Genomic DNA, 25,117 nt, shown 5'->3' on the forward strand with positions numbered 1-25,117 from the left:
TAAGTTGCCTTGGCATGTTCTGTTAGTTAAGAATCGCCCTACCCAGAGAAGTTGTGCTGGAGGAGGAGGCAGTAGTGGAGAAGTAAGCAACTCAGGGCACTACCACTGTGGCGGCTTTGCCTGCATCTCCGAGGCTTCAATGTTGGGAGAGGCAGTGAGGGCTGGAAGAGCCGAGAGCTGTGCACGGCTGTTTCCCTTTCTTTGGCTGCCTGCATGTGGGTGTGGGAAAGGGAGGGGGTAAGGAAAGAGAGAGAGATGGGAGCAATTCAAAGCTATAGAACTAATGGGGAAAGCTAACAGTGGGCACTGGGAGAGGGGGCTGTTGTTGCTGTCGTGTGTGGGAGCTGGTTGGAGTGTTCATCTCAGGGACCTAACTCTGGGGTTCCTCAAAGAGCCAGGAGGCACAAGAACTGCAAGTGGGAGCATTTGGTGATTTCGAAGAACTCCTAGAATGCAGTAGATTGGCGTTTTGTAGGTCTCGGTGAAAGAGTGAACTTTATTTCGCCTCATTTCCTCCTTTGGTAAAGCGACGAGAGATGCTTTCTTTCTCCCCCCCCTCCCCCGCCCCCAAATAATCATTGGCTGTGGCTGGGTTTGGCAGCGAAGTGCTAAAGCGAACGAAGTGTCCCCAGGGACATCTTTCCTTGCCTATCTCCAGGTGAGGCTGGAAGAGCCCCCCACCCCCAGCTTTTCCTCGGCTGCAGATCTGAGCTCTCTCAATCTTCCACCCAGGATCTGAAAGGAGCTCCCACTTTCTCCCCCTCCCCTCCCCCCAATTAATCACTGAGGGCGGCAATCCTTCTGTAGGCAGATGCCTGCTGAAAAGCCCCTGGAGTGGCAGCCGAGGGGTACTGCTCCCCATGGACAGCAAAGCCCCCTTTCTGCCTCTGCTTCTCCCAGCGGTAGTTGTCCTGAGGCATCTCAGCTCACACACACACACACACACACACACCACTCTTGTGTCTCTTTGGAAGGTGCCAGGTGGAGGGAGGCTTCCAGCCCGGAATGTTTTATTTTGTTATCATTAAGCATTTACATTTTTGTTATAATTAAATAAGTGTGTGTGTGTGTGTGTGTGTGTGTGTGTGTGTGTATAAAATAAAAAAATTATATTACATATATTAGTTTTTTAAAAAAATCAAATTAGTGGTCCTTGGGATTTAAAAGTATGAGTTTGGTGGTCCTTGAGGTCCAAAAGGTTGATGACCCCTGACTTAGAGGACCCTGAATAAGTTAACAGTTGGAGTGTAAAACTAAGATGTTCAAGTGGAGGTTCATATTGTATGAATGTGGAGAAATACACAGCCCGATTCATCTGCTGATATATCAGCTACTACCAGAAATATGTACCGATAATGACTTCTTTTTGGCCAACAACAAGGCCAAGAAGGTGGCTTCAATCTGGTAGTTTATAGTTTGAGGTAAACACTGAAGAAGAAGAAAAATCACTTTCAACTGGGCAAATTAAGGAAAAACAAATAACAGCACCTACTATATTAACCATCAGATTCTATGTTGTCATATTCCATCACTGTATCTGGGTATGTTTATGAGAAAGAGAAGTTGAATTGTTACTTTCTTGCAAATATAATAACATGATTTCTTTGTTTTAAAAATTTATACAGATCCTACAGGTGAAAAATACAGGTGGAGAAAGGAGATTGTTCTTTGATCCAACAGTCCATTGTCTTCTGGGTTGTTTTTTTTTTTGAAAATTCTATGGAAGAGATGGAATAAAACTGAGATTGAGAAGTTCAGAGACGAAAAGCAAAGGAATATGTGTCCAATTATTTTATCTCCTCTCTCTTCAAAGTATGTCTAGTACATTAAAAACTACAAAGAATGTGGAGAGGTGCTCTATCTTCTCCATGTTTCCAGAGGCCATAAAGCTTTGGATGATGTCAATAAATTTCTACCAAAACACAGCAAGGTTTCCTAATCACTCTTGTTAACTCATAACTGTAACCCAAAGACATTTTTTTTGTTCAGTTGTACACCAAAACTATTTTTAAAACTCTTTCTTAATTCTTCATTGATTGCAATGTGACACAAAAATAGAAGGGCACAAATGTATCTACATCTAAGTAAAAAGAGAAGTGTCTTGGTTAGCAAGAAAGTTTAATTATTGTTTATTTTGGTTTAAACAGTTAAGAAGGGAAGAATTTTCCATGGATCATGAAGATGAAGACATACAAAAGAACTAAAGGCTATTTTTAAATCTACGAGAGGAACTAAGTGGAGGGTTGGCTCTGTTGTTTACACTCACCACAACCAGAAAGACATCCTGATAGAAATCTCAAAAGACAACAGTCCTCCTGCAACCACCAGGAAGAAAATAATCCACATTTAGAGGAAACTCAAGGTAGATAATAGCCTCTCTCTGGGAATACATTTTGAAAAAAAAGCTGTCCTAAAAATTGCTAGTAAATTACTGATTTAATTTAAATTAGCAGCTTTTTATTGAATTAGCAAGTAATGTAGATTTATCTGCCTATGTATTGCTCTCCATCTAATACTAACTTCTCTTGCTTTTAATTTCTGATTTCCACAGACAGGAGCAAACTGAATGCACTGGGCTGATGTGAATTTTATTTTATTTTATTTTATTTTCTACCATATATATTCTTTCTTTAAAAAGAAACTCTGTCACAGTACAAAAATGAGGCTGCACTTACTGTAACACAGCTTAACATGGTCTGAAGAAATAAAGCTCTAAGATGGAATCACTTAACCTAAAATCATGTTTGACCTTACAAATATCCTTCCTTCATGGCATTTTAAGAGTGTGCTTTTTCAAAAACGTCTGTTTTAATGCTAACTCTATACTTTCTCTGCAATGATAAGAACCCTGTACAGAGAAATCAATGATTTGAATATATGTTGAGATTTGATAGCGCAGTTTGCTAAAAAGTTTGTTATAATATTTAACCCACACATTTCTGTATATTTTTACCTATTCACATATAATGCTGAGGCAATGTTTTTTCCCTTATGTTTGTAAAACAATTATATAACGAATCAATGGAATATAAAACCTTAAGAAAGCAGCAGCATAAAAACACATGGAAAATGTTTTCTTAGCCTATGTAATTTAGGTTTCACTGACATATTTTCGAGAGTCTAAAAATAAAGCTCACAATTGAAAAATTGAGAATGTGTTACTTGAAAAATGAAAATAGATTGGAGAAACACACTGTTTAGAACAGGGGTGTCAAAAGGCCCCGGTGCACATCCAGCCCGCAGTGTAGTCAGATCTGGCCTGTGGGTGGTCCTGTTCTATTGAGTGCAAAGAGGAAAGATCAGGCAGCCTGGCTTTGGTCCGGTCTACTCAATGCAAAAAGAAAACATGCCAGCAGTTTGGGAAATAGCGTCAAATTGGTCATGTCCACCCAGTCAACGCCCCCCACGCCCCCCAAGGTCAACTACAGCCCTGATGCGGCCCTCAATGAAATTGAGTTTGACACCCCTGGTTTAGAAATATAATATTCTGACTTTATGCAAGCATAATTACATAGTAATTTATATAGGATTTGTTACAGTAACTTCCAGAAAAATAAAAAAAAACAATCTGTTAGCCTGTACTGAACTAATATTCTAATTGAGGATAATAGAATTAAAATGCAATATACCTGAGACTGGGTAAAGTTGGTTTAAGCCTACAGTTTGCATCTGCATGATTATTGTTATTGTCATTGTTCTCCTGGAGAATATTTTTGTCCAACATACCTGAGTTTGGATTCTATTAAGCCCTCTGAACCAGAGGATTTGTCCACGGCGAAGTTCCCTCTCTGCATGATCAATCTCTTCTACATCTTCACTCATCTCCTCCTCGGGAACTTCTTCTTTTAATGTAAGCCCTCCTGCTTCCTTTAGAAATTTTAACCTACTGGTTGGGATGGTTGCAATGACCTAAAATAAACATTACAATTATGCCAAGAGACAAAGTTTGCAGCAGGAGATGAAAATTTACAGCATACAAAAAGTACAAATGATACATTAGGAAAAAAATGATACACAGTGACTTATCTGAGAAATCATATTAACCTGAAAGCGTTTAAAGCAGACTTCTCCGTTTTAATCCCTTTCAATGAATTAGGAATAGAAGATAGTGGATTAGGATAAGACTACAGTTGGGTTAAAAGATTGAGAACCAATCATCCCTTTGGGTGCAGATGCCCAGTACAAAAAGGGAGTGTCCATCATTACTAGCTTCCACAAAGGTACAGGGGTGTGTGTCATTCCCCCCTCTCTTTTTAAAAGAAATGCTAAATTAAAAAAGAAATCAGGATCAATGCCAAACAGAATTGGGTGAGACTTACCCATTGCTACTCATTCCTACCCATGTTTCATACTCTTCCTTGTAGGCATGGGAAGGTAAAAAGTAAAAATGAAAGAAAGGGACATTGAAGAGAAGCCATTTTGTTGACCATATGGTTGGCTTCAGGAATTACTGTCTAGGAATACTGAATGAACCATGTCTCTGTGTAATCGATGAATCCATGATCTGAGCAATACTTCAAATTTAGTCTCAAAAGAAGGAATTGGAAGCATATTGTTTGCAACACTTTAAAGTAGTTGCATCTTTCTTGAGATTGTATGACCCAGAAAATTGTGTATTGACTTTCAGGTGTTGTAGAAAATGCTAATTGTGTTCCCGCATTCCCTTTAGATTATATATATATAATCTAAAAAATATAAATGATTTTCTAATGAATATAAAGAAAATGGTCCTTACCTGCCCCCATACAAGTTCACCTAATCCAATAAATACACACCACATCCATTGGTCAAGTTCCAAAGGAGAACAACTAAAAGGTTTTCCACCAAATTGTACAATTACTATCTACAGAAGGAAAAGAATAAAATGAAATATGCATTTAGGACCAGAGTCACAAATCCTGTTCTTGTATTTCTTCCAAAAAATAACATTCATATTTTTGTTTTCTATTTCCTTAAAGAAAATAATAGCAGCATGCTTTGGGACCAATAAAATAGAACAAATGTATTATTGATAAGCTACAGCCTATACCTGCATACAGACAATTACCCAGTATGAAACATTCTCACAATCAACAAGAAACAGAAGACAATGAAGGAGACAGACCCAATGACAAACCCAGATGTCTAATTTGCTCCCACTCTACAACAATAGCACCAACACAAATCCCAACAAATACACACATATGATTCGAGATGGTTTTACATATTCTTCCACTAATGTGATATATTTATATTTGCTCTCATGTTGTATGCCACCCAGTCACATAGTTTGAATTGGGTGGCCTTATTTATCTGTGTAATAAATAAATAAAGTAAATCAATCAATCAGTACAACTCTCTTCTCACTATGAAAAAAGACATAAAGCAGATGACGCCCCAAAGGAAATAAATTGATGGGCAAAAATAAGGAAAGCTCAGATTTATATAAAGAACTTTAATAATGACCAAATTAGCAATTGATTTATACAATATCTTTAGATTTTTTTAAAAAAAGACTATAATATAGGATGAAAGTGTGAAAGGGAGAAAGACTATACAGTGAAGCATGCAAATAATATCTGGCTGTCTCAGCATTGTCAGATGATTACCTGTACAGCAAATGTACCCAATACAATAGTGCAAAATATAGGGTTTCTAAAGATGCCATCAAAAACATTCCTTTCACCATGGATTTTGCGTGCGTTGATTTCATTAAATAGTTGCATCATGACGAAAGTATTGAAGATGATGGTGTAGTGCTCCGAAGGTGGAGAGTGGAGTGGTGCATTTCTGCCACTATCAATCTTGAACATTTTTTCACCTGGTCAAAGCAGAAAATAAACAGAATTTAAAAACAGCATTTGAAGTTTCAGTTCAGGACATAATTTGTTCACAGTCATCATTATGCTTTATGAGGTCATCTAGATCACCACTGCACAAAATTGGTCATCGGGACCAGAGGTTTTGTCTTACGAGCTTTTGGACACAAAAGCTACAAGCTACATCACCCATGAAACATAATGCCACCTAATAATATTGAAACTGAATGAAAGTAAATTTGCATAACACTCAAATTAAATGGCATTATAATATTTTTTAAATATTTAATCAGTGGGTAAGTTTTAGTGTATCAAAATTATATTTTAGAATTTAAGAGTCTTTCTAATTATGAAAGTGATTATGCTGTATACCCTGGACTTAATGTATCTGGATTTCACAGACATAGGATGCAATGCATGTATTTCTGTATATGCATTAAGTCTTTCTTACTATTTTAAGCAAGTGTAAAATAATTAGAGTTGCATTTACCATTTTATGCATTTGAAAAATCACATTCAGATTTAAATTTTGTCCCTGGGCCACAATTTCCTTTCTCCCAATACTGTATTTGAATCTGGCAGAATTGATAAAATCAGGATGCTAAAAATACCACTGATAAAAATTTTCCTAAAGGAGGTTAGGAAATATGCATAGTGTTGTAAGTCATATTAGAATATATTCTGTAACAAGATAAATAATACTACACAGACTTTAATTAACTAGAAAGTATAAGACAAATACATCTAGAATTGTGATTGAAAATTTTATTGTTAATTGTTTCCAAAAGTAATGTAGAATTTGAGTTACATTCAGATCATAATACTAAGAATCATTTTGAGATGGAAGACAAAATTAAGTATTAAAAAGGCTGAAAAAATTAGCACTAAGTATCACTAAATTTCTCCAGGATGCATGTTTATTAAGATTCAATAGAAACTCATTTAGAAGTGATAGAAAATAATGTTTGTAACCCAGGGTTAAACTGTGGCGTCCTTGATGCTCTCTGAACTTGGTTGTTTTCTTGCCAATGTTTCATTAACAAACTAGGTAACATTATCAGTGCTAAAAGGAAATGGAGTTTGCTCAATCATTTAGAATTGATACCATCAAACAAGAACTACCAGAAATGTGCTCAACAAATCAGCAGAAATCCATTTGAAAAAGAAAGAATTTAGAAGTCTTGTCCAAGAACAAGATAGGGCAAAAAAGGAGAAACAAATAACTTAATTGAACATATGACTAAAAACCTGAAGATAAGCCTCAAAATATTTTAAATCAATCAAAATATTCAACTAGTTAAATGTATTGCTAGATGAAAGGACTATTCAACAGTGAAATTGCCAAGATACAAAATAAGCCTTGTGTAAAATGAACAGATTTCAAGAGCATATCTGAATACGTGGAGATTTGACTCCACATTTGACTCCACATGTACTACCAGTTGTTTACAAGCTCTTTCACTGAACAGATAGTTTGCAACTTATAACAGTTCATTTAGTGACCATTCAAAATTACAACAGGGCTGAAAAATATGGCTTATAATGGATTTTCACTCTTATGACAATTGCAAAATCCCCACGGTCACATGATCCAAAATTGGATGCACGGTTCATATTTATGATGGTTACAGTGCCGGAGTCATGTGATCATTTTTTGCCACTGTCTGAAAAGCAAAGTCAATGGGGAAATCAGATTCACTTAATAACCATGCTATTAACTTAATCTGCAATGATTCACTTAACAACGATGAAAAGAAAGATCATAAAATGGGGCAAAACTCACTTAACAAAAGGTCTCACTTAGCAACATAAATTCTGGGCTCAATTGTGATCATAGCTCTTTACCTTTGTGGAGGCAATACATTAGTAAAACAAAGTATATAATTAAAAACTGCACTGAAAGAATAAAATATTATGCATTCATAAAATCATAGAGATACTCAATAAAATGAAAAAAAAATGACTGTGATGGCTTTAACTTCTTCAACTTCCAACATCATTAACATATCTGCTGAGAAGAAAAAAATCTGTTTTAGGCTTTTCTAAGGATTTTTTTTGAAATAGAGGTTCATTTTCTCTCATTTGCATTATCATTTTGCAATGGCTAGGTAATGAACGATGAGCATAAATAAAATGTGTAAGTTGGCTTTTATATAGAACAGGGGTGTCAAATTCATGTCATCATGGCAGCATCACATGACATATTAGGAGTTTTTTTGCCCTTCTCTAAACTGAGTGTGGGCAGCATCCAGCCTGTGGGCTGGGCGTTTGAAAGCCCTGGTATAGAAAGTTCCAAACCTCAACCCCGATTGCTTTTATAGTTTTGTTTGCACCTGAAGTAATAATATTGCAACTGGATGAGTCTAGTCAACAGAAATGTTTATGTCAGATTTTCAAGATGTAGGTTGGGTCTGTCAGTAAAATGAGGTGCAGGTGGTAGGAAATTTTGATTCTCCATATTAAATGCTGTATATGAAGATAAAGCAGAAATGTAAAGGATTAAAAATCACTGGAATTCTAGGCACTGTTTCATCATCCCATCAGGTGAAAGATGAGGAGACCAGATGTTAAGAGTTAAGGTAATGGTCAGGTTCTTTCTTAAAACCAACAAAATTGTGTTTGAGTTGACCTGTGACTTGATCACAAGGATCACATAGAATTGAGGTCAGACTTGTTTATCACTGAAATATATCCTCCCCTGCCATGGCAACCAAGATTATGTTTCTTTTCTTTTTCCTGTCATTGCCACTGAGCTTCCCTTTGCAATAAAGGTTACGATTAGAGCTTTGGGATAACCCAGAGCTGAGGAACAGGCCTATATGCTCAGCCTTGCTTTCTAAAGGTAACTCTTCTTTCCATATATTTTTAGCTACTATTGTCCTATATTTTCTTGACACTTCAGCTTTTTATATTTTGGGGGAGAAAACCAAACCAAACCAAAACCACTTACACATGTTACTATATAAAATATATACATGATTAGATTTAGCTTGGGTCCAGAATATGTTTCCAAACAGAAAAAAATGTTAACTCTATTTGTACAGTACATTATGAATTCATTTTGAACTTCTGGGAATATGATTATTCTTTTACTATACTCAAAAATTCATTAATAAACGAACTATTTTTCAACTGAAGGAAGAAAATCCAATCATCAATCATTATAATTTATTTAGGGGAGAATTTTAGTGGTATAAGGTGCACTGAATTACTGTAACTGGGTGATCATATAAATGTGTTTAATACATAAATAAATCTGAAAATGCATCTCTCTTTTATTGCAGCTTTTATATTTTATGAATTGTGAAATAATGGCAGTAAGTCTGGAAGAAGATTCTGTTTGATTAATCCTCGTATAATCCAATTTCCAACAGAGCGGTTTATATGGCATAGTATAATACATAACACTATCTACCATTTTTGTATATACAAAATATCATTTTATGTATCTATGGAGATTCTTAGTCATCCAGGTCATGGTTGCTCCAAAGGTGATTTTTTGAAAGGCAACTGGATTTTGTTTTTCCTTGAAGATGTTTTGCTTCTCCTCCAAGAAACTTCTTCAGTTCTGAATGAGTGGTGGAGGACGGAGGGATTTATTTATCAGATGACTGCAAGGAATATAAATCCTTCCATCCTCCACCATTCAGTCAGAACTAAAGAAGCTTCTTGGATGAGAAATGAAATGTCTTTAAAGAAAAACAAAGCCCAGTTATCATTTTATGTATGAATTATACTGGGTCCCATTGTATTTCCCATTTGCATGAAGTTGGGCTTACATAAATCAAGACCAGTATATTCTGGGGACTTGTGGTGCTTAGCCAAGCCAATTAGTTGCTTTATCTCCTGAAACAGTAAGACCACTAAGTTACTGATTCCCAGGGACAAAAACACTGTAGACAACCATACAATTCTTTGGGTGGGACTTAGAAAGTTTTATTTTCCACCTATCTTATTTGCTGCCCATCTCCCCGTGGAACTACTCCAGGTGGCTTACAATAATAAAAATGAAAAGAAATGTAAACAGAAGTAAAATAATAAAACAGTAAAAGTAAGAAAGAAAAAGAAAATGAGAATGCATCAACATGATAATGAAAGATGGATGGGAGGAGAGCAGAGAGCAAGGGGGAAAGTGGAACCAACCATCTCCAGTTTTAGGTAGCTAAATCTTTGTAGCTATGTACGGTTTAGAAAGTTAAATGCCACAGATAGAATTGGTGGAACAAAATTTGAAAGTCCCATTGAACTTACCAATCTGCAAGCTCATTCTTGAACCTTCCTTTTTGTTCTGCTTATATTTTGCTGACTCCTGTAAATACAGTCAGCTAAAGGACCTGAAACCAGGAATTATTATCAAAACAGCAATAGCACTTAGATTTATATACTGCTTCATAGTGCTGTACATCCCTCTCTAAGTCATTTGCAGAGTCAGCTTAATGGTCCCCAAAATCTGGGTCCTCATTTTACCAACCTCAGAAGGATGGAAGGCTGAGTTAACCATAAACTAGTCAGGATCGAACTGCTAGCAATTGGTAGAGTTAGTGTGCAATACTGCATTCTAACCACTGTGCTACCACGACTCTTCAATAGCATATGTGATCTCCATATCCAAAGCCAAGAAACAAGTGGTAGGAAGTAATTTATCCATAAGACCGGGTGGGGAAAAAATGCCCATTTATACCCTAAAGTGTTGCATGGTATAAACTGAATTGCTAGACTCTGCAGTACTTCATTTTCTTCATTACTAAGGTTTAATGTATCTGCAACCAACACCTTATTTTTCTGAGTGTTGTCATTGAGTCTTTCCCTGCTATCTTTAATTGCTAGCTGAGTTTCTAAAGAGCTATTTATTGCACTGTCCTGGTGGAGCTTTGACAATATGTGAAAGGAAAAGAAGACCTTGATGCAATCAATGGAAGCTGTAGCTGATCTCCACTTCATGTAATAAAGCCCTATTGAAACTTCAGCTTGTTTTAAAATGTTGGTGACAAAAGGGTGAATGAATTTCTGGATTTCCTGAAGTCATTATTTGAATTATGGACTCTGAATGAATTCATGATTATGTGGTATCCCATATTGTGTGTCATTTGCAGATTCAGAAGTCAAGTAGTTCATTATCTGTAACTGGCAAAAGTAACAATAAATGACATTTGAGCTTACCAACAAAAAGGAGGGTAAAAATTAGAGTGAGTTGATACACAGCGTGGCCCAGAATATTTTTCATCATGGTACGAGAAATGAGGGGCTTGTTTCTACCATATGGTTTTCTTAGCAGAAGGGATTCTGTGGGAGGTTCGGTAGCCAGAGCAAGAGAAGCAAAAGTGTCCATAATTAAATTGACCCATAGCATCTGTACAGCTTTCAGAGGAGAATCCTGAAGACAAAAAAATAAATAAATGTCAGAATGCATTATATCAACATCCTTATTGTGTATAGTCCTTAACATTTCTATGGAGCTTGTCTTAGGATTACATGCATTGCCATTCTAATTTCTGTGTGTCCTCACAATAGGCAAGAAGACTTAAATGAGAAAGTTCCATTAATGTGAAATAAAGATAGTGCATTAATCTGATCTACCTTGCCTAAAACCATCCTTTCATCAGTCTCCTTAAATCTCACTGTCTTTGAGAATGTGTGGATTTGATACCAGTGGACTCAACCTTGTCAAACCTAACCATGAGAACATCACTGTGAAATAATAGGAAGCACAGAAACAGGATGGACAAGAAGAGCAGGCTTAGTTAGAAAACAATGGAATATCAAAATAAGTAAATAAGTCCTATTGTCTAAAAGGTAGGCAATTTGGTTATTTCAAATATTTTAGGCCTTAATTCCCATCAGTCTCAATTAGAATGGCTAGTTGTGTAGGTTTGTGGAAGGTATCATCCAAAATATTAGAAAACATTGTTATAATTAATGATTCTGGGTTCAAAATTTTATGCTTTGTTACCTACAATTCTCAATCCTGCATAAGCAGCCACTAGAAGGAGCTATCTGCTCACTAAAACTAACAGGAACAACCTTGGCATCTCTAAACAGAACATTTAATAAACAACCACAAACTAATTAATATCTCAAGAGAGAAAGTAAATTACTATTAAATGTGTTTTATTAAACTGTGGTTTCAGTAATGACCTCTTCTCAGCATCTTCTATTGCTACAAACTATAACGACTTATGGGATAGACTGATATGATAGATCAATGAGAAATGAAATAGAATTTATTCTGTTCATTAACTGAAATATTTAAGCATATCCAACTGAATCAAAGTTAATCATAACATGTGTCTTAATGCTAAACAAAATAAAGCTTTAACAGTGCAAAATTAATCTCTTCATTCACCATGATTGAATAAGTAACTTGAGCAAAATTCTACAAATCTGCTCAGAATTCATGACTCAGTTAAATTTGTCTAAATATTATAGAATTGTTTCTTGAATTCTCCCCTTAAAACTTTCACCTTGTTCACTACTGTTAAGTATTCACGAAACATCCAAAATACTACACTGTTTATTATATTTGTATTAGCCACCCCCTCAAGACATAGAATTAGTCCTATTATGCTGGCATTTTTGCTGTAAAAATAATCCTGCTTTCAAGCATAGAATGCTTTTGTAGCCATTCCAATGTAAACAAATTTTCTCCGCATTTTCAAGAGGTAAGATCAGGCTGGTAAGATCATTACAATGACAACTTGGTTTTGTTAAATTTACCATAAATATAACTGGATTAACCCAAAACAAATCCACCAACTGGCATATCCACATGCTACATATAAAAGCAGCTTTCCATTCATTCCACAGCTTTTCCAGACTTCTCCTTTCACCTGAATGTGATCTATAAGTTCATTAATCTTCCAAAAAATATTGGAAAGTCATAATAGGAAGGGGGAAATGGGAACCATCTCTCCTAATTAATCTACTTTTCTGTGATTTTATGCACCTTAAGGTAAACAGGGACATATATGATTCTTGCAGGTACTTTGGACTACTACTCCCAGGATATACATCCCAATAACTATGGAAGAAATAAAGTAACTTTCCTGGAAAAAAAAAACCTAAGATCTATGAAGAAGATTACAATATGGGCTGCACTAACCAAACACCCTCAGAAGTTAGAATATACTGTACTTTGCAGCATCTTTGCTGATGCTTCTCTTCTGAAAGCAGGAAGGTACATTTCATTGAGCAATGTGACTTCGTGTGTGATTGGGGAATATCTTGAATTGAAGTTGTCAAGGAAGAATTCCAAACAGTTAAAAATTATTTCTGGAAGTGTTCAATTTTAAATGCTGTTCTCACACCATATAAATCTCAATTTTAAAAGTCTTTACTATGCAAGTGTCAGTAAAATGCAAAAGAACCACAGTATGCAAAACAAATCGCTTTGATCCATCCTCTAATTTACACATGTGCAATTGTCAGCTGTTGTTTTGGGTAGCACAGCATTCTCACTATTTCCCACTACCAATCACTGCATGTTGTTTGGGTGACTCTAATAATTATCTACTATTCTGCACCATTCAGTCAAACATAAAAAAGATTTTAAGCTGAGAAAGAGAAAGGGAAAGGAAATGGAATTGGCTTTTTTTCCTCTAATATCGACAGTTTTAACTGACTTGGAACATTAAGAAGAAGAGATTCGAATAAAAAATTGATACTAATCCACTTTGACATTAATAGGCTATTTCTAGCTGAAAATAAAATGTCAAAGGGATAAAGATTCTTGGATAATTTAAAAACTTTCTTTAAAAAAAGAAAGAAAGCAGCGGAGGGAAAAAGGAAAAAAGAGGGTGGAATCTGGAAAATGGAGGGGACCACCTGGAACTTAAAAAAAATTGATAGTGGAATTTTAACAAGGCTTGCAAAAGATACATTGTAGCTGAAACTTTGAGATAACAAAGCCCCTGGAAAGAGAAAGTGGGAAAAGAAGCAAGAAACAGTTTTGGATTATTGAATGATTCCTGGAACTTTGGATGGAGGATCCTAATGAAATAAAATAAAATCAATCTGGGGTTGTTTAAAAATTTTTTAAAATGGCATCACTCCTTGAAGAGTTAAAAATGAGACTTAAAGAACAAAAAGAAGCACAAGACGGAAGAGGATTTTTTGGCTTCGTATTTCAATTTTTAGAAATGGAGATCTTGAACTATGAAAAACAACAAGAAACACTGGCAGAACAAGAAGGGCGGGACAATGAAGAAGCCCTCTTTAATGACCAAGCAATTTTAAGTGCGGTAAAAAAGGGAAAGGTGGGCAAGGGAGTTAAAAACTTAAGCACTGAAGCAACAACCAAAAAAAGAGTAATTTGAAAAGCAATCATAATATCAGGAAGAAGCAGAAGGGAAGATCACAGAAGAGAATCAGATAGAAAAGGGAATAAAAAGGGGAGGGAGAAGAAGAGAGGGAACAGGGAAAGGAAAAAAAAGCCACAAAAGACAGAAACAAGATATAGAGGTACAGGAAAAATGTACAAGAATTAAAGGTATAAACCTATTTAAAAGACACAGAGACAATGGTTAAAATTTAACTTAAGGAGAGGATTCTGCAAGGGTGCATGGGATAGCACTGTTATATTAGAAATAGAAAAGGGTTAGAAAATATGTTAGATGATTAAAGTGATAGAAAAAATTTCTATTGATATGTAGTGGAATATTTGTTTGTAAAGAGAATAAGGCTCTCAATGATTTAAAAAGAACATTTAAAAAAAACTGAAAAAAAACATGGAAGATTTTTGTCAGTTGACAAGATGAACTTGAATAAGAATAATAACCTTATTGACTACTGTTAATAACTATTGTTTGGGTTTTTTTATTTAAACACAATAATAAGTAAACTATAGAATATAGATGATTAAAGTGAAAGACAACTGATATTACTAGGTAATGTTTGTTAAAATAAATAGAAATGTAAAAGATTGTTATTAATATTAATGGCAGAGCTGTACTTGAATAGAATAATTATTCCATTTACTATTGTTATACATATATACACAGATATATATACATATATACTTTTTTTCTTTTAAGAATTTAGTGTGTATTTTAAGGGAATGTACCAAGCAGAATTCGATTGAAAATAGGTATGTGTTACAAAATTAGAGGTTAGAAAAAGAATGTTATAACTGTAAAGATGTAACTTAATTTTTTAAATAAGATTTGAAAAAAGATATAAAGGTGTTACACTCCAGTCTAGTAATTACAGGGGAAAATTTGTTTTATGAGAAAAGATAATATGAAATTGTACACAGGAGAGATGAAAGTATAAAAACACTGATTAGAAAGATTTTAAAAATTAGAAAAAGATATGTAATTGAATTAAGAAAGGAATGAGATAATTTAAAATAAGGCTATAGGAAATAAAGAAAGGGAAAAGCTATTGAAAAAAAACGTGAAAATAGTTATAAGATATGGATTAGAATGTATAAGATAAATATGTATTGAGTTTATGTCTGTATGGAAAAATGATAACCCGGGGCCACGCTCTTCTCAAAAAAAGATATTTTATTTGTATTTGTATGTTTTGTGAAAACTTAAATAAAACTTTTATTAAAAAATAATAATGATAGCTAATGTAAACTAGATAGAAATCCATTCTGAGTGAGTCAAGGAAATGCTCTCTTTCTCTAAAGTATTCCTCTCCTGGAGTTTATTTGATTATTCTATTGCATAGTGTAATCAAATATTACTTATTGTAAATGTTGACGTGGCTTTTCCCACTCCTTCATGTTTTTAACTGAAGTGCTTCCTTTGGGCGTTTGTTGCTCAGAGGGACTAATAACCTGGACGAAATCAATACAACCTTTGAACACCTTGAAAAATTTAGCAGAGTAACTTGGGAGAAGTTTCAATGTTGTGGCTTCCAAAAGAGACTGCCTCAGGTTTCACTTGGCCATATCATGATGACAAAGTAAACTTATTCTTTACAGTATACCTAATGACTTATTCATAATTTGCTCTGTGAGGCTGAATTTCCCTGTTGCACCAGAGTAAACAGTATGTGCTATGTGAATAACGGCACTATGTTTTCAAAGATAGATTTTGTTGCAAGCTTCTATAGACAATGTGTATATAGACAGTGTATATACATAGACAGGGACACACACACACACACACACACACACACACACACACTGAAAGAGGGAGGGGGAGGGGGGAGAGAGAGAGATTCTGCTTCACAACTTTTGAAAATCATGATAGCATATTTTACATGTTTATAACTTGTATATGTAAAAAAGTGCATGTGTATGTGTGTGTCTTCCAGCAGAAAATATTGATTAAAACAATTTTTTTATAAAATATAGCATGGGAAGGCTGACAACATGAAGATGGAATAGACAGAGCTGCAAGGAAAAGAAAGAAAAGAGAATTAGGGGAAGGATCTAATTGGATGAAGGTGAGACAAGGGAAAGAGATAATAAGTTAGGGGAGAAAGAAAAAGTGAGAATAATTTTGTTTAGAACTACAAAAAGATTCACTAGGCAAATGATAGTTTTCTGACTCAAATTCAAATATGTGACCTTGTTAAACAGCCTATTTATGTTTTCAAGAATGTTAAATCAATGAAAGAAATAACATTGGCCCTTTTGCTTTTTAAAAACAAAATAAAACCATGTGCATACTGTAAACCTTGCTTCATTTAAAAGAGGATTATAAATCCATTACTAAAATATGTAAGTTCTCTACAATATACCAATATTTCCCTCTATTCCACATGGTAGCTTAAAAAGATTATTGCATAGGTTGCCCCCGGTAACTACAATATTGTAAACCAACAAAAAGGGGTGGAAGGTGGCTATGTAGGTAATCCTCACTTTCTGATGTTAATTGGATCCAGGAACGCTATCGCTAAACAATGTCATCCAAAGTTGAGGTGTAACTGCCTTGACTTATGACACCAGTTCCAGCAATCCCAGTTGCTGTCATTAGATGAATCTTGTGGGATTGCAGTGTCCCACAGAGATGTGATTGTCATTTGTGACCACTTCCCAGCTTCTCCATTGACTCTGCTTGTCAGAAGCCAAGAGAAGGTCACCAGTGACAGTCCTGTGACCTCAGGACTCTACAATGTTGTAATTGCAAGCTGTTTGCTTGGTACCTGAATCATGATCATGTGACCATGGCCGCAACTATCAGGCCCTATCCTAAGTACCCCTCATTCAGTACTGTCACAAGTTTAAACAGGTGCTGAACAAATGGCGATTCAATGAGGATTACCTGTATAACCTGAAATGCTATCCCCCAATTACGGTACCCTTTGAATCACTCTGATTTCATGGGAGATCAGAGTGAAAAATAAATATTCACGTAACCCAAAGCCTTTGTTTCTAACCCTGATGGGTTTTTGCCTAGAATATGAACATAATGCAGTGACCTGCTTTAGCTACTGTACCAAGTATTGCTTTGGGCTGTTACCAAAAAAATAAGATCTATGTGTTTATAAAATAGCTAGAACGCTTGCTTTAGTGAGGGTAACTATTTTTATCTCAATCATATTAATCAGCTGTGGTCAAGCTAGGTACTGTCTGAATCCAAAGGATCACTGCAATGCCCAGAATTGACCTTAGTTTACTCTCAGCCTTACCTGGGTAATGCAAGCACCAGTGAAAGCCACGATCACAGCCACCACGTTTACGGTAAGCTGGAACTGCAGGAACTTAGAGATGCTGTCATAAACATTACGGCCCCACATTACAGCTTTCACAATACTGCTGAAGTTGTCATCTGTGAGGATAATGTCAGAAGCTTCCTTTGCCACATCTGTGCCTGCAATACCCTGAAAAATAAAGTGATGCCAACAGTAATTTTTTTAGAAGGAATAATAAGAAATCAGTTTGAGGAGTATCCCAATAAGGTCCACAGGGTTGTAAAAATGGGATTCCCCCCCCCCCAGAATACTCTACTCTTAAATATCTGTTGCAGGATAAAATAGCAGCCAAGATCCAAAACAGTGTGAAAGTAATTTATTACTTCAACAGATTTTGTACAGCAGATGGCAAGCATACTGGAATCTGTTTGTGATCTGACTTATTGCTCAGAGCTGAAGTTTTAGTTATTACCCAACTGCCCTTCCCATGACATATTTTCAAAACCATTTAGAAAATCCAGGTAATGCCACAAGATAGTATGAACTAATATTATTAAAATATATTGCAGCAAAAGAGTAGATTGAGAGAATATTGAGAACATTTTTTCATCATTAAAAAATCTTTGGGGGAATATTTAACCCCAATTCCAAATGCAATGCATTCACTCACAAAAGTAGATCAAAACTGAAACCAGGAACAAACTGAAATATACCATTGCAAAGCCAACATCAGCTTTTTTAAGAGCTGGTCCATCATTAGTTCCATCGCCAGTCACTGCTACAACCTGCCTCTGCTCCACTTGCGTGCTATCAATGATACCTGCAAAATATGGCAATGCATTCCTAAGTAATCATGTAAATATGTGTCATGTATGTATGTTAGAAATCTGTCCAACTCCCAGGAGTTGCTCTATGCATCATGCAACATTAAGAGCAACAGAGATTTTTTTAAAAATAATCAAACAATGTATGCCTCAGAAGAAAACATGCAGGTAACATACAAAATTTTTAAAGGATCTTACTACCAAACCTAATCCAAGTCTTAAGGGAAAAGTCAAGCTTTCAACGACTTTTCAAAGATAGTCAGGATGCAATACAGATATTTATGAAGATGATATTCCAGCAGACAGGCAAAATAGAGAAGGGCTGTTTTTATGGTTTTGTCAGGTTGACATCATTTGATCATCAGTAAGATTGACTGGAGTGTGCCTGCTCTATCAGAGCAAGAAGAAATAGCTGGTGCCCAGACTTCCAGAAATGTCCTGACAGTGAAAACACCTAGCCAGTGGAACAACCTGACTTCAGAACTTGTGGGTGCTCACTGGAGGTTTTTAAAAAGAGATCAGACAGCCATTTGTTCAGAATGATATAGGGTATCCTGCTTGTGCAGAGAGTTGAACTAGAAGACTTCCAAAACCCCTGCCAACTCTGTTATTCTGTTAAGTGCTTTATCTGTGGTAAATACTACCAACTGGCAAGCAAAGCCTCACACTTTTTTTATATGTCTTTCATATACAGTGCACATTTTTTTTAAAGGGTCAGATTACACGACCTCTTAAGGATCTATCTAACTTGTTACCCATAACTAAAGCATAGTACCCAAATTTATCTTATTACTTTTTTATTTATTGGTTGATTTGATTTGTCAAAAGCTTACAATATAATAGAAATAAGAATAAATGTAGGTATAAATACATGAAATAGGTACGAATAATTGGGGACAATAGGACAGGGACGGTAGGCACGATTGTATGCTTATGCACGCCCCTTACAGACCTCTTATGGGATGAGGTCAATAGAGGTTAGTTTGAGGGTAAAGGAGTGAAGGTTTGAGTATGTGACAACAGAGTCAGGTAGCGACACTACTTTTTGTCATTGCACTGATTCCTCTGTCAACAATATTGAGCAGGAAGCCAGGCTATGCCACATCCTGTAAATGGATGATCTGAAACCGAATGGAAAAATATAATCTGAAATAGAATCAATGTTTTCAACACTGTCCATATACACAGATACTTCAATGGAGATACTTCAATGGAGTTTGGACAGGACAAACATGGCATCCTTATATTCAATAGGAGCTAGCATTTAGACTTATATACTACTTCATAATGCTTTACAGCTCTCTCTAAGCAGTTTACAGAGTCAGCATATTGTCCTCAACAATCTGGGTCAGATAATTAGTAAAAACATCAAGAATCTGGATGAAGAAGATCACCACCAATATCTAGGCAATCTTCAGGCTGATAACTTCAAGCCTACTGAAGTCAAGAAGAAAGTTAGTAGTGAATACATCAAAAGAGTGAAGATCTTATAGTCCAAAGTCAGTGGCAGTAATATCATTAAGGCAATGAACACCAAGGAAATTCCAGTCATTAGATACGTATATAGCTGTAATAGTGGACTGGACTCAAGCTGAAGTAAAAACCCTGGATAGGAAGACTCAAAAAATAATGCCAATAAATTATGCTCTTCATCCACAGAGTGTTGCTGATTGATTCTAATTTTCATGAAGCATAAGATAGGTATGAAATATGCATGTACACCAGGTAGTTGAATAAGAAAAGAAGTGAGATCCTGATTAATCCTTCAAGCAGAAGAACATGCATATGGTCAAAAGTAAATGTCTCAAATAATTATGTGTAACTTTAAATGAAATTCAGTAAAAAAAAAAAAAAAAGCAAAAGATGTTCCCAAGCCAAAAGCACTCTTCTTCCATTATAGGCATTATTCCTCTCTTTTCCTGCCGGCTCTGCTGTTTGCTGAGCGCTTTCACCAGTTTTCAACTGAAGTTATATAAGACATTCAGGTCTGCTTTATTATGCCATAATCTTATGCTCTGCAATCCATCTCATTTAGATTCATTTTTATCATCACTCAACCCTGCTAACTGCATTTCCTCCACAAAATAGTTCATTTTTGTCCTATTGTATATTAAGTGGATGAGTAATTGGAAAGGGAAGGGTTTTTTTTAATGCAGACTGAGATGGAATGAATTTTGAGAGCCTAATTCTGCAAGATGCTAACAGCATGAACAGGATTTCTGACATCAAATAAAGCAAATCTTGAGACTGACTGTTGCGAATGTACACATGTGTGGCTTTTTATGTATTATTTTAAAAAAAATATTTTGATCCATTTTAGTGTTGGACATATGAGAAGGCCATATGCTCTACTTCTTAGGATCGGTAACCAAGGCATAATCATTATTAAATTGAAGAACAACAACAGTATACCTTTTAAAGATTAGCATAAATTATAAAATAGCTAACTCCTACGGGTGGAAGACAGCAAAAAGTATTTGGCTCTGACATGGTCAGACATGGGAAGACGATGCAAAAAGATATACAAATGCAAAGGCTGTTGAACTCTTTTACCTCGAAATATGGGCATTTCACAAAGGATAGACTAATTTTGCACCTCTGGATTTTGCTGGCAATTATTGCTCTTGGTTGGAGTAGTTGAAAAAATATCGCATGCATTAAGAAAGATGTGTGAAAACCAAAGTATACGTTTGGAGTAAGTGTAATTTAATTTAATTTATTCAGTGTAGAGGCTGTCCAACTCTAAAAGACGTTAGGAAGCTTACAATGTAACCACAATGATATACAATATAATGAGTCAGAAGCAATATAAAGGAGGTTTAAAATATCAATATGACGAGTCAGAAACAAAATAAATAAAGATGTACAAAGGAAGAAAAAAAACCCAAGATGGCAGTCCAGCTAATACATCTCATAGTGGCTCTATCCACCTTAGCCTAGGGATCTAAGAAAACAGCCAGGATTTCCATAATGTTATCAGAAAGAGAATTACATGGATTTTAGAACTTCGTTCTAGAAGACAAGTGCCACAATAAACACTCTTATCATCAAAAAGTTGTTACACCTAATTTCTTGGAGCTATGTAGATTACAGCTATGTTCACAAAATTGTGTAAAGGAAGCGAACTGTTTAAGTTTTACAAAAGTCATCATAGAATAACAGATATGTAGAGATACATTCAAAGCACAGTCTTACCTTTTACCAAGGTATGTTTATCTGTGGGTGATGAACGAGCAAGGACACGAAGTTTTGGCCATATCTTATCAATGCGTTCCTGCTCTATCTGAAAATAGGAAAAAGAGTAACAAAAAGAATGCATTTGTCAGTCTTCAATACATTTCAGTGTCATTTTAAAAAATATCACTTTTAAGGATGAAAAGAAATATTCCATTCCCCATTCAAATTAATATGCCATCGAATGCTGTCTGAATAATATTGTTGTACTATTTTTTAATAATGTGCTGCTTTCAACATCTTGTTCTAAATACTCCTAAATAACCGATTATTTTTTCTATGTAGTTTTTGCATCAGTTTTTCTTAAATAAATGAAATAGGAATTTTCTAAACTTATAAAAACATTGTGATTAAATGTACAATAGATTTCTATCATATCTTAGTAGGATCAGCCCTATTATGAATAATCAAAAATGTTATGGAGAGAGGCTGATCTGTGTTATGAATATTTTATAGTTATTATACAGAAAAATATTAATAAAGGTGCTTTTCAGCTTGAATGTATGCAAAAATAACAACTAGATTTTGCTAATTTTCCATGCTATTTCACCCTTCCAGATGGTATACTGTGGATTAAATAAACTCCAATAAGAGACAATATCTCAGGGTTGAAGCCATTGGTGCTCTCTGAACTTGGTTGTTTGCTCGCAGACGTTTCATTACCCAACTAGGTAGTATCATCAGTGTAAGGGACTTAATTATTATGTCACCTAATTGTATAAGAAAACATCTGCAAACAAATAAACAAGTTCAAACAGCAACAAGAATTTCAGGTTATATAATCTCTTTAAAAAGGATTGCAAACTGTGCTGTAATCCTGCTTTTGAGAAATGGCGAAAACTAGTGTTTATCAATTTGGATGTTGTTTCCAGGAAAGTGGAAAAGGAATAGGGAACAGATAACACAGGGCATGCAGCTTTTTCAAACAGTGCCATGTTTTGATGGACAAATGATAACTAATGAAAACTGAAATGTGTGCAAAGGTTTGAATAACTCTTGACAATTTCTGTCAGTATTTAATATTACAGTATTGCCATTTTTGAATTATATCTCTTGCACAGAAAACTAAAAAAAAAAAGGAGGGGGCAACACATTAAATACAAACAACTGCTTTTTCTTCCCAGTTCTTTAACAATTGGAGACAGAATATATACTGCTTTGCACATGACTTACATCTCCCTTCTCATTTCGAATCCTTCGATTAAAATCCTTTCCTTCAATACAGAGGAAATCTTCACCAGGGTGAATAATTCCACATTTTATGGCAATGGCACGAGCTGTATTGATGTTATCTCCCGTAACCATGCGGACTGTAATTCCAGCTCGCTGGCACTTTCTTATGGCTTCTGGGACCTAATCAAACAGTGACATGGAATGGAAGAAGATGGAACAGAAAAGCAGTAGATAGAATAATAATAATAACTCATCAGAACCATACTTTGCAATGAAGTATTTTCAAATATTGAAAACTGCATCATTAGTAAAATAAAGCAAGAGAGACATCATGGGCCTTTTAGAGTTGTAAGAATATGCAGTCCCTAAGAATAACATATATGGCAAAGAGACATTCTGGAGAGTGTGCAGAATGCCATGTATTCTAATTACCAGTTTATAGAGTTGTTTTTTATGTCCTTAGAAACAAACTGATTGCTAATGAGGAATGGATAATTTACTTTTGAAAGAAGATGAAAATTCTACTAAGGGCCTGCACATAGTTCAACACTGTATTTTAAAAGAATTTAATTTGGAAAAAAATACTAGAAGCATAAGAAATCATTATACTAGAAAGAAGACATGGGTTAAGTAAGCAAATATCAACACAATGGCACAAATTCATTCTGCTACTTCTTTAGCATAAAATAACAATGTGTTCCAATCGTTTTACCTGAACAGCAAATACCATTTGTGGAAAAGAACTGCTAGTGAAGGATCACATTTTTCATACACCACAACTGCACACTGCCATAGTGATAAGCTTGTTTGAATCAACAAGTAGGATGTTAATGTTTGTACACAGCAGGGGTGGTCTGCTCTTGATTTCCAAGTTTCACATTTCTTTTGCCTTTCCCATCCCTTTTTATTATGTGTTATAAATATTAATTTATTATAACAACATATATTTTGTTATAGATAGTATTAATTTAATGTTTCTGTAAAATATTTAAAAACTATTAACTATATAGATAGTTAATAGTTGAAAAGCTTGGAATATTGAGAGTAGAAAAGAGAAAGAAACATGTTCTATAAATATTAATTACAGTTTAACATAGCAATATAACAGGTCTAAAATTATTTAGCTTTCTCATTCAAATTGAATATAACATTGAAGAACCACTACAGCACACAGCAAAATAAATGTTTTGTATTTTTAAGAGATTAAGGTTTGCAGTGGGCATGGCAATGAGAAAAGAATTAGGATTGTGGAATTTTTTTAATAGTGTTAATCTCACATTACATACAAATAAAGTATCCTTAAGTCAAGAAGATCTTCTGGCAATTTGTTAAGAACACTATGTAATGGGTTTTCATTGTTTTCCTCTAAGATGTTTTTATATTGTTTTGTTATTTGCTTGTTTGGGTGTGGGATTACTTGGTGGCTTTCATTCAAGTCTTAAGTAGGCCTTCTTAACTTTCTGAGATTGAGCAAGGTCATCCAGGTAGTGAGAAGAGCAACACACAAAAAGTAGTTCAGAGAGCACCTGAGGCCCAGGAACAACCTCCCAACCTTATCTCAAAGAGTCCAACAGAGAAATGAGGCCACACTATCCTGTGCTTACAAGTAGGATATGACTTGAATTTTATAATTTGTTTAGAAAGTAACCCGGGAGAGGGAGGACTTAGGAACTGTTCCTCTACTTTGTAGATTAATTATCTCAATTTTTCTACTGTCTATTGAATTGAGCAATTCCTCCATCAGCCACGGGGCAATCAGTAAAATCTGTTTTATCTTTATTTATTTTATATCCACATTCAGAGCTTCCCATTATTACTATGTAATGACTATAATTGCTTTTTCTTTCACTACATGGTTGCCTTCCTTTCCCTCCAGGCATCCAGCTGTTGGTAGAAGTACTAATAACAAAGCATGTCTCTTAATTCAGTTATAACTACTGATTAGTTCATAAGAAAGAGAGCAATATAGATATTACAATCTATGGTAAACCCACAAATTAATAAAATGTGAAATATAAAATAAATAAATAGATCTTTGAACAAATTTTCAGAACGAATTCAAAAAAGGCAACTATGATCTTATAATCAACGATCTCTCTTCCCTTGATTGGCAATTTCTATTCACTGGTTACAATACTGTTGAAGACCATGACAACATATTCTTACTAGAAATCAAAAGAGCCATCAAACTATATGTACCAAGAACAACTCCCAAAACCAGGAAAAACAGATTACCCATAATAATAAGGAAGCTTCAATCCAAAAAGAGATCAGTGTGATGAAAAAAACAAATCTGGTCACGTTGCCAACTTCAAAAGCCGATACAAAAATCTATGCCACCAGATAAAAACTGAATGCATTAATTATCACATTAAACAAGAGGAAAACCTTCTACGCACAAATTCTACCTGTGCTTTCTACAATTTTGTAAACAACAAACTAAAAGACTCAAGGTCCATCCCACCCCGAAAGGACCTAATGGTAAAGACTGCAACGACAACA

At 35.1% G+C, this 25,117-nt stretch overlaps 1 protein-coding gene across 7 annotated transcripts in view; it reads right to left on the reverse strand.

Annotated features, from left to right (window-relative positions):
- Positions 1-25,117, reverse strand: part of ATP2B2 (ATPase plasma membrane Ca2+ transporting 2) — a 376,645-nt gene that overhangs the window by 15,411 nt on the left and 336,117 nt on the right. For 6 of the 7 annotated variants that reach the window (XM_026724451.2, XM_087923958.1, XM_087923957.1 and 3 more), the window contains 8 exons: positions 22,616-22,795; positions 21,404-21,491; positions 18,098-18,204; positions 17,382-17,573; positions 10,959-11,172; positions 5,589-5,800; positions 4,736-4,843; positions 3,727-3,909 (listed from right to left, as the gene is read on the reverse strand). In XM_026724451.2, coding sequence (XP_026580236.1) covers positions 3,727-3,909; positions 4,736-4,843; positions 5,589-5,800; positions 10,959-11,172; positions 17,382-17,573; positions 18,098-18,204; positions 21,404-21,491; positions 22,616-22,795 — 1,284 coding nt within the window. Of the gene's footprint in view, positions 1-2,266; positions 2,316-3,726; positions 3,910-4,735; positions 4,844-5,588; positions 5,801-10,958; positions 11,173-17,381; positions 17,574-18,097; positions 18,205-21,403; positions 21,492-22,615; positions 22,796-25,117 lie in introns of all 7 variants that reach the window. The other variant, XM_087923962.1, reaches the window with a different exon arrangement.

This window comes from Pseudonaja textilis, chromosome 2 (assembly GCF_049901715.1).
Source record: "Pseudonaja textilis isolate UNSWEBS1 chromosome 2, rPseTex1.2, whole genome shotgun sequence".
NCBI classification, from domain to species: Eukaryota; Metazoa; Chordata; class Lepidosauria; order Squamata; family Elapidae; genus Pseudonaja; species Pseudonaja textilis.